The sequence below is a fragment of the Chlorocebus sabaeus genome, chromosome 15 (assembly GCF_047675955.1).
Source record: "Chlorocebus sabaeus isolate Y175 chromosome 15, mChlSab1.0.hap1, whole genome shotgun sequence".
NCBI classification, from domain to species: domain Eukaryota; kingdom Metazoa; phylum Chordata; class Mammalia; order Primates; family Cercopithecidae; genus Chlorocebus; species Chlorocebus sabaeus.
In genome coordinates, this window is record NC_132918.1 from 78,417,747 (window position 1) to 78,428,518 (window position 10,772).

General features: G+C 42.1%; 1 protein-coding gene across 1 annotated transcript in view; it reads left to right on the forward strand.

Annotated features, from left to right (window-relative positions):
• CRTAP (cartilage associated protein) overlaps nucleotides 1-10,428 on the forward strand; it is a 28,412-nt gene extending 17,984 nt beyond the window's left edge. Inside the window, exons 6-7 of the mRNA XM_008009390.3 lie at nucleotides 1,420-1,503; nucleotides 9,646-10,428. Coding sequence (XP_008007581.2) covers nucleotides 1,420-1,503; nucleotides 9,646-9,699 — 138 coding nt within the window. The 3' untranslated portion in view covers nucleotides 9,700-10,428. The remainder of the gene's footprint in view (nucleotides 1-1,419; nucleotides 1,504-9,645) is intronic.
• The last annotated feature ends 344 nt before the right edge of the window (nucleotides 10,429-10,772 follow it).

Here is a 10,772-nt window from a genome sequence, read left to right on the forward strand (position 1 = left end):
TTAAGAGAAAGGATTATTTTGGAAATAAAGGGGCTGGGCGCAGTGGGTCACGCCTGTAATCCTGGCACTTTGGGAGGCCGAGGCGGGCAGATCATGATGTCAGGAGTTCGAGACCAGCCTGGCCAACACAGTGAAACCCCGTCTCTACTAACACAAAAATTAGCCAGGCGTGGTGGCACGCGGCTGTAGTCCCAGCTACTTGGGAGGGTGAGGCAGAAGAATCACTTGAACCCGGGAGGCAGAGGTTGCAATGAGCCAAGATTGGGCCCCTGCCCTCCAGCCTGGAGATAGAGCGAGACTCTGTCTGAAAAAAAAAAAGGAAATAAAGGAAAAGTCATTTTTTTCTGTAGTTTTGCGCATGTGTGTGTTGTAACATTTTACTGCTTCATTCTGATTTCTGAATCTGTAAAAACTCTACAAATTTCGATCATTGCAGAAATATTTTACTTGGAAAGCAAAATTCTCTCATAATCCTACACCTTCTCACTCTCTCTCTCTTTTTTTTTTTTGAGACAGATTCTTGCTCTGTCGCCTAGGCTGGAGTGCAGTGGCGTGATATCGGCTCACTGCATCCTCTGCCTCTTGAGTTCAAGCGATCCTCCTTCCTTAGCCTCCCGAGTAGCTGGGATTACAGGCATACACCAACACATCAGGCAAATGTTTGTAGTTTTAGTAGAGACGAGGTTTCACCATGTTGGCCAGGCTGGTCTCGAACTCCTGACCTCAGGTGATCTACCCACCTCAGCCTTTCAAAGTGCTAGCCACTGCGCCCAACCTGTGCCATCTCTTTATCCCCTGCTTTAAAGGTATATATTTACTCATATATAGAGTAAATATTTGTGTATTTTTATAAAAACAAGATCATATTTACATAGTCTTATAACTTTTTGCAACTTTCTTTGTCTTTCTAACAATTAGTCGTGAATATTTCTCCATGTCATATCCATGTAACTTCTTAATTATTATCCTTTAACAGCTCCCTGGTAGTCTCTTTTGTGGATGGACCATCATTTAATTCCCTTGATAGGCAAACTCACCACTTAGCATGTGTTGTTAGCAAACCCCATTCATCATATATTACTTTCAAAAGATTTTTCCTAATTGATTTTTGCTCTTTACTTGTATTTTCATTGGGATTTCTATATGCCATCTTGATTTTCATAAATTCGTCTTCCACTGAGGGCTGGCCACTCTTTTTTTAAAAAAAATCGAGATATAATTTATATAGGATAGAATTCACCATTTTAAAGTGTACAGTTCAGTGGTTGTTAGTATATTCAGAGTTGTACAGCCATTACCATTATCTAATTTTAAACATTTTCATCACCTTAGAAAAACCCCATATCCTGTTCCTCCCTCCTCCCAGTTCTAAGATAAAAACGTTGGTCCTACAAACTGTTCTCTGTTGTGTCTGAACAGGAAGCAGTTCAGTTCTTTAACGTGACCACACTCCAGAAGGAGCTGTATGACTTTGCTAAGGAAAATATAATGGACGATGATGAGGTAAGTTTTCATGCTTAGCACATGTCTGGTGGCTAAGAGAAAATATTGCTCACATCTTTGCTAAAAATCACTGGAAGGCCGAGTCCTCCCTGAAGTAAGAAACAGAAGGGACCTTGAGAAGGACAGTTACTGTGGGTGTTTCAGTGACAGCCGGAACGCTGGCATGCGAAAGAGCGGCTTTCTAGGAAACCCAGGCAGGAGTGCCACATTTCCTGATAGTGAAACGGGTGTGGGGCGACACTCCAGGAATTCACAGTGGTCACTCTTCATCTTTGCACTTTATAGAAAAACGGTGAATTTTTAATTGCTCAGCCCTTTGAAGATACATGGATACTCCCACCCCAATTTTTCTATTAGACTATTGCTGTTATTATTTTTTCTAAATTGCATCTTTACTGTAAGCATTTTCTCATTCTCTAGAATTGCTTGAAATTCCTTATTTCACCTTACTCAGCTGACCCCTTTCCTGACCCCAATTCATCTGGTTATGGAGTGGTCGTTTTGTGGTGGGGCAGCCTGGTCACAGAAAAGCCATCATTAGTGGTAGCATTTAGAGGGGTGTGTTTGGAACAAACAGGAAAATGCTTACTGAGAAAGCTGGGGACGTGTCAGCTATTGGAGCTCTGAGAGAGCTGTGAGCTTGCTCTGGTCTGATCCTTCGCGTTGTAGATGAGGAGCATGGGGCCAGCAAGTTTCCTGAGCCTCCAGGTCTGCTCTTCCTATACCCTAGTTTTAGGTGAAGCACCTCTGAATAAGACATCTTCATGGAATTTGTTTTCTGTCTACAAATATATATGGGATGAACTCATCACTGGTATTGAACAACTGAGCCTCAGTTCTTTATCTATAAAATGGGGATAATAATACTGCCCTCCCAGGGTTGGAGAATAAAATACTGTGTTGCATGTGGAAATGCTTTCTAAACTGGAAAGTGATGCGCATGCCTGTGTCTTGGGTTGGGTATCCTTGAAGCAGAGCCTGAGACAGGATCCCAGGATGCCACCGGGACCATTCCCCCATTCCCTAAAAGGAGGAACACCAGCCAGATACCAACAAGATTGGCCACTGTGGTTTGGAAAGTATAGCAGAGGCTGGGTGTACTGGCTCATGCCTGTGGTCCCAGCATTTGGGAGGCCAAAGCAGGTGATTGCTTGAGTCCAGGAGTTCAAGACCAGCCTGGGCAACATGGCAAAACCTTGTCTCTACAAAAAATACAAAAAAATTAGCTGGGTGTGGTGGAGTGCACCTGTAGTCCCAGCTACTTGGGAGGCTGAAGGAGTCTGGGGAGGTTGAGGCTGATACTGCACCATTGCACTCCAGACTCGGCAATTGGAGTAAGACCCTGCCTCAAAAAAAAAAAGGAAAGTGTAGAAAAATATATTTAGAAAAGGTAGGAGGAGTTGAGTTCCCAGTTATCTAGAGGCAAGCTACTATGGATATTTTGGTATATATCTTTCCATTGTTTTTTATTATTAAATAAAAAAATTTTATAGTTTTAAATTTATGTTTTTCTATATATTTACTATAAACTCAGCTATAATTATGTCTCATGACTTTTCACTTGATATTATAATATGAACAGTTGCTCTTGTTATATTTTTCTAAAACAGCTTTATTTAGATATTATTCACATACAATAAAGTTCTCCTTTTTAAAGTATATAATTCAGTGGTACTTACTATATCCACAAAATTGTGTATCCATCACTGTTATTTAACTTTAGAACATTTTTATTGCCCCCAAAAGAAACTCCATCGCTAAGTCACTTCCCATTTCTCCTCTGGGCCAACATTCCCACTCCTGCCTCCACCTCTAGCCCCTGGAATATTCTAATCTACTTTCTGTTTCTGTTGATTCGCCTGTTGTGGACATTCCATATAAATGGAATCATAGGGTATGTGGTCTTTTGTGAGTGGCTTCTTTCACTGAGCATATGTTTTCAAAGTTCAGCCATGTTGAACATGTTACCTGTAAAATTTCCTTTGTACTACCAAGTAATATTCTTCTGTATGGATATATCACATTCTGTTTCTCCTTTCTTTTTTTTTTTTTTTTTTTTTTTTGAGATGGAGTCTGGCTCTGTCGCCCAGGCTGGAGTGCAGTGGCCGGATCTCAGCTCACTGCAAGCTCCACCTCCAGGGTTTACGCCATTCTCCTGCCTCAGCCTCCCGAGTAGCTGGGACTACAGGCGCCCACCACCTTGCCCGGCTAGTTTTTTGTACTTTTTAGTAGAGACAGGGTTTCACCGTGTTAGCCAGGATGGTCTCGATCTCCTGACCTCGTGATCCGCCCGTCTCGGCCTCCCAAAGTGCTGGGATTACAGGCGTGAGCCACCGCGCCCGGCCTCTGTTTCTCCTTTCTTCAGTTGATGGATGTTTGGGTTGGTTCCACTTTTTGGCTATTTTGAATAATGATGCTGTGACTATTTGTGTACAAATTTTTGTTTGAACATAAGCTTTCCAGTTTTTTTTTTTCATACCTAGGAGTATATACGTAGGTATCATGTTAGGCCATTTTTTCATCACTGTAAAGAAATACTTGGCTGGGTGTGGTGGCTCATGCCTGTAATCCTAGCATTTTGGGAGGCCAAGGCAGGAGGATTGCTTGAGCCCAGGACTAGCCTGAGTAACATAGTGAGACTCTGTCTCTACAGAAAATTTAAAAATTAGCTGGGCATGGTGGCACAGGAAGTGTGGCAACGGCATCTGCTCGGCCTCTGGTGACGTCTCAGGAAGCTTATGGTCATGGCAAAGGGGGAGCTGGCATATGTCACATGGCAAGAGCAGTGCCACACTCTTTTAAACAACTAGATCTCGTGTGAACTCAGAGTGAGAACTCACTTATTATCATGAGGAGAGCACCAAGACATTTTTGAGGCATCTGCCCCCTGACCCGAATACCTTCCACCAGGCCCCACTTCCAACACTGGAGATTACATTTCAACTTGAGATTTAGAGGGGACAAATATCCGAACCAAATCAGGTACATACCTAGGAATGGAATTGCTGGGCCATATGGTAACGGTTTAACCTGTTGAGAAACTGCCAGACTGTTTTTCAAAGTGGCTGTACCACTTACATTCTCATCAGCAGTGTATGAGAGTTCCAACTTTGCAATGTCTTCAACAAAACTTAATATTGTCTTTTTTATTAATAGCCATGCCAGTGGATGTAAGTAGTATTTCATTGTGGTTCCAACTTGCACTTCCTTTTTTTTTTTTTTTTTTTTTTTTTTTTGAGACAGAGTTTCACTCTTATTGCCCAGGCTGGAGTGCAATGGTGCGATCTCGGCTCACTGCAACCTCTGCCTCCCAGGTTCAAGCGATTCTCCTGCCTCAGCCACTGTAGCTGGGATTACAGGTGCGCACCACCATGCCCAGCTAATTTTTTGTATTGCTAGTAGAAATGGGGTTTCACTATGTTGGCCAGGCTGGTCTCGAACTCCTGACCTCAGGCGATCCACCCGCCTCAGCCTCCCAAAATGCTGGGATTACAGATGTGAGCCACTGCGCCCAGCTTGATTTGCACCTTCTTAGTGACTATGTTGAGCATCCTTTCATGATTGGCCATTTGTATTTCTTTGAAGAAACGTCTATTCAAATCTTTTGTCCACTTTAAAATTGTTATTTATCTTTTTATTATTGTGTTGTAGAAGTTCTTTAGGTATTCTAGTTATAAGTTCCTTATCAGATATATGAATTGTAGATATTTTCTCACAATCTGTGGGTTGTCTTTTCACTTTCTAAATGATGTCTTGAAGCACAAGTTTTTGAATTTGATGAAATTCAATTTATCTGTTCTTTCTTTTGTTGCTTTTGTTTTGTGTGTTATATCTAAGAAACGATTGCCTAATCCAAGGTCACAAAGATTTACTCCTGATTCTTACTGCTATGATTTTTATAGTTTTATCTCCTGCATTTAAATTTACAATCCATTTGGGTTAATTTTATGTATGATATTAGGAAGAGGTCTAGTTTCATTCTCTTGAATGTGAATAGCCAGTTGTTACGGCACTATTTGTTGAAAAGACTTTTTCACCATTGAATTGTCTTGGTACCCTTGAAATAAATCAATTGACTATAAATGTGAGAGTTATTTCCCAGACTCTCAGTCTATATACTCATCTCAATTTATATCCTTAAGGTTAGTACTACACTGTCTTCATTACTATAGCTTTTTTTTTTTTTTTTTAATTACGTGGACTTTCAACCAAGATTAGATTACTGTAGCATTATACTACATTTTGAAATTTGAAGTGTGAGTCCTCCAACATTGTTCTTCTTTTCCAAGAAGGTTTTGGCTGTTTTGGGTCCTTTGTATTCCCATATAAATTATAGGTTTAGCTTTTCAGTTTTTGCAAAAGGCAGCTCGGATTTTTTTATAGGAATTCCACTGAACCCATAAATCTCTTTGGGTAGTATTGGCATCTTAATGTTGTCTTCTGATCCATAAACATAAGAAGTCTTTCCACTTATTTGGATTTTTAAAAATTTCTTTTACAGTGTTTTCTTATTTTGTTATTCATAAACATTCTATTCTTTTTTAAAAAATTAAAATAAATTCTTTCCAACCCCCAGTATTCAAGCATTTTATTCTTTTTGATGCTATTGTAAATGAAAATTTTTTTAGTTTTCATTTTTGGACATATTCTAAAAGAATGGAAATACAGTAGATTTTGTGTATTGATTTTGCAAACTTGCTGAACTTAGTTTGTATGTGTGCGTGTATTATTTTTCTTGCCTAATTGTTCTAGTTAAAACTTGTAGTACTATGTTGAATAGAAGCAGAGAGAGTGGGCCTGGCACAGGGGCTCATGCCTCTAATCCCAGCACTTTGGGAGGCTGAGGCAGGAGGATCACTTGAACCCAGGAGTTTGAGACCAGCCTGGGCAACATAGCAGATCCCATCTCTACAAAAAATAAAAAAAATTAGGCCAGGTGTGGTGGCTCACACCTGTAATCCCAGCACTTTGGGAGGCTGAGGTGGGCGGATCACCTGAGGTTGGGAGTTTAAGACCAACCTGGCCAATTGGTTGAAACCTTGTCTTTACTAAAAGTACAAAAAAATTAGCTGGGTCTGGTGGCACATGCCTATAATCTCAGCTACTCAGGAGGCTGAGGCACGAGAATCGCTTGTACCCAGGAGGTGGAGGTTGCAGTGAGCTGAGATCACACCACTGCACTCTAGCCTGGGCGGCACAGTGAGACACTGTCTAAAAAAAACCAATTAGCTAAGTATGATGGTGCATGTCTGTAATCCTAGCTACTCATAAGGCTAAAGTGGGAGGATTGCTGGAGCTCAGGAGTGGGAGCGTACAGTGAGCCATGAGCATGCCACTGCACTGCAGACTGGGTGACAGAGCGAGACTTTGTCTCTCTGGGGAAAAAAAAAAGAAGTGGAGAGAGTGAACATCCTTGTCTTATTCCCAATCTTAAAAGGAAAAAGCATACAGTCTTTCAGCATTAAATGTGAAAATATGATACTAGCTGTGGGTTTTTTGTAGGTGCCCCTTATCAGGTTGAGGAAGTTCTATTTCTAATTCGTTGAATGTTTTTTTATCATGAAGTTGTGTTGAATTTTGTCAAATGCTTTTTCTGCATCTATTGAGATGGTCACATGATTTTTGTTTCCCTTGTTAATTAATATTCATTATAAACATGTCTTTTTAGTGACTTAATATTACATGATATAGAATTTTTAGAAATATAGCTTTTTCGTAGGCATTTAGTTTGCTTCTAACTTTTTTGCTTTTACAAATAGCATAGCAGGGACTAAATTGTTTACTTGTTCTCTAATCATTTCCTTAGAAAAAATTCCCTGTGGTGAAATTCCTGGTCTAAGGCTGTGAACACTTTGAAGACTTCTGATGTATAAGAACAACATATATAGAAAGCAAATCGTAGATATTAGAACACGAAGAGATTTTTCACAGGATTCGGTAAAGCTCTCTCATGTCACAGATAAGGAAACAAACTCAGAAAGATAGAGTGCCTTGCTCATAGTCACACAGAGGGTTAGTAAGCATCTAATGAACACACCAAGCTTATTGCAGGCTTTAAAATTCCTAGGATTCTTGGATTTGGCACTTTCAAGATAAAAGGACTTTGTTGAAGGTTCTGGAGTAGTTTGCTTATTAATTGAGGCTTTAGAATTGTGAAAGAACTAATCCATCTCTAAAGAATGAACCATTTTCTTACTATATACCAAATTATGGCAAGTAATACTTTGAAATGAAAATATAACCAAAATCATAAAATTCTTAGTTTAATCCTTCCATTTTCCAAAGGACATACTACTCCTCTAGCTGCTGATATGTGTGGCATTCGTCCTTATTGTCTTTCTGGCATTGAAATGTGTATAAGCACTCCTGAAAGTCTACACACTGGTTCAAAATTTTGCAGAGGTTTATTACAGTTTCAGAAACGTTTTAAAACAGGCTGAAATAGATGCTTCTGGTTTCAAGTTCTGATGGTTGTTTGCTTCAGGAAAGTCCAAAGAAACAGAATATAATTTGTTGGAAGGATTTATTGAGGGGGTGCTCTCGGGTAGGAACAGAATGAGGGTCAGAGGAGGGAGCTCAACAAAGATGTGGTCTCAGCTGGAGTCAAGCTTCGCCTGCTCCCACGGGGGACTCTGGAGCATGAGTGGCACCGCAGAGTTGTTCCTGCCTTTTGTAGTCCCCCTTATCAGTCTGTCATTCATTCTTTGTTGCCAGGAGGGGCTGGTGTGTAACCTCCCTGGCAAGACTGCTGTTGTTGTTTTTGTTGTTGTCGTTTGGCCAAAGGCAATTGCCCAGAGATGGGGCAGCTGCTAGCCATTAGCAAACAGCCCTCGCAGGAGTTGGGGATGGGTGTGCTGGGAAGGAGATCTGAGCGAGGCCCCAACAGTATTCACTACAACAGCCATGCAGGGGATGCAGTTCTTTCATCTGTGCTGCCTCGGGCACTCGTTACTAGTGAGCTAAAAGCAGATAATACCATCAATCCCACAAGTCACAACAGACACACAGCAGGATACAGTAACTCCCTAAGCAGAAGTTATGGCTATACACATAATCCGTCTACTATGCTGTGTTTTCCTTGCGGGGTCTAGAAAGCAACTGAAAAACACTTTTTCCAAGCCATAGTGTTCTACCATTACAATTTGAGTTTCTAATCTCAGGCATGACATAGTAGAAGTATTTGATGATAATACTAAGACTCCCATTTGTGTCTCATGTACTTGATAGGTTTTCCAGTTATTCCCAAATGCTGCAAGATTTTTATAAATTTCTCTGTGTTAAAACATCAAAAGGAGCCAACAGGCTCTTGGCCTGGGATGGTGAGCTCAGCGGAAGGGGTCGAGCTTTAGCAGGGGTGGTGGGGCCGATCTGTGCTGACTCTTATGGAAGGTGCCTCAGCCTTGGTCATTCACTCATTCTCTGCAGAAAAGAGAATGGGTGTCATCAGCTGGTGGTCCAGGAGGGTTATAGGAGAGAAGTCAATGCGGAGAAAGAAATTGGGAAGGGTGCTGGGCTGCTTCAAGTTGAAGTGTAAGGCTGATTGCAGGAGGGGGCAGGTGAGCTCCTGGTACCGACACTGGGCAAGTGGATCCCACTGTCCCTGTGTGTCTCTCCTGTAAGAGGGGTGATTGCTTCAGTCACACCAGCAATATGTATGCATGCACTCAATCATTCATTCTTCAACATATTTATTGAGCACCTTCTGTGTGCTGGGCTCTGGAGAAGAAGAATCAACCCAGGCCCTGGTCCTTGAGAAGTTTGTGTTCTGGTGGTCAAGGCAGAAAGGGAACAGATAGAAAGTGTTCCTGTGGGAGACCTGCACATGAGAGGGGAGGAAGGGGAGTAGGCAGAGATGCACACAGGAGGGGCACTTGGTAGAGCCGTTCACAGGCTGGGCTGTCTGCCTCACACAGCATGTTGGCGGATCTCGCAGAGCACTTGATAGCAAGTTCAAATGGAGTGAAAGCCGAGGTCCCCTCCACAGGGAGAAATCAGGTCCTCTGGGCCCCAGACCAGCAGAGAAAACCTGTTTCAGCCAAAGCAGACAGTGGCAATGGCCTCTCGGGATACTGTTTCTGCTCATCAGCACTTTTAAAAGTCCAATGAGCCCATTTAACAAAGTTGTCCTGTTGTCTCTCACAGGGAGAAGTTGTGGAATACGTGGATGACCTCTTAGAACTGGAGGAGACCAGCTAGCCCACAGCAACCAAAGAGACTTCCTCTTGACGTTCAGGAAACACAGATTCTTCGTCCTTTTTCCAACAGCCCAGGCTGTTGATACCTCAGAGCCTTCCCTTTACTCTCCGAAGTGAAAGGGAAGCCCCCATCTCTCTCACTACATGTCACCAGGGGTGAGCCTGCCTTTCCCGTCTTCACACCTGCCACCTCGTGTTCACACCTATCTTTCTTACCTTCTTTTTGAGATGGAGTCTCGCTCTGTCGCCCAGGCTGGAGTCCTTTGGCACGTTCTCGGCTCACTGCAACCTCTGCCTCCTGGGTTCAAGCGATTCTCCTGCCTCAGCCTCCCGAGTAGCTGGGATTACAGGGATGTGCCACCACGCCTGGCTAATTTTGTATTTTTAGTAGAGATGAGGTTTCGCCATGTTGGCCAGGCTGGTCTTGAACTCTTGACTTCAGGTAATCCACCTGCCTTGGCCTCCCACAGTGCTGGGATTACAGGTGTGAGCCACCGTGCCCAGCCTCTTTCTCACCTTTACACCTGTGTTCTTATCCTCACATCTGTTTTCACACTTTCACCCCTGTCTTTCTCATGTTCACACTTGTCTTCCCCGTGTTCATACCTGCCTTTCTCACCATTTTGGTTTGAAGGACAGTCTTCTCTGGCTTGTTTTTTTGTTTTTTTTCTTTTTTTTCCCCCCCCAGAAAATCAGTATTATTTTTTAAATAAGAAAAACATTCCTAAAAGATGATAATTGTGAAAACCTCCTTTGGCTTGTTTGCTCTTCCAGATTTTAGTCTCCTTTCTCCCCATCCAGGAAAGATGGTGGAAGACGAAGGCTAAATTTCTCCAGCCTCACAGTGGTCTTCACTTGGTCTGACTTGTACCAGTTCTAGCAGCCACTGAAAAACAAGTTGAATAGAGAGTGTAGAGTACAGAAATGTGGCTTTTGCCCCGCTTTGCATCTCCAAAATTACAACGGTTGGCCAATCCCATTTGAGGACAATGCTTAGTTGTAAGTCTCCGAGATGGAAAAAGAAGAAAGTCAGAGCTGTCTAGTTTCATTTAGTCTTTCAGTAAATATTTATTG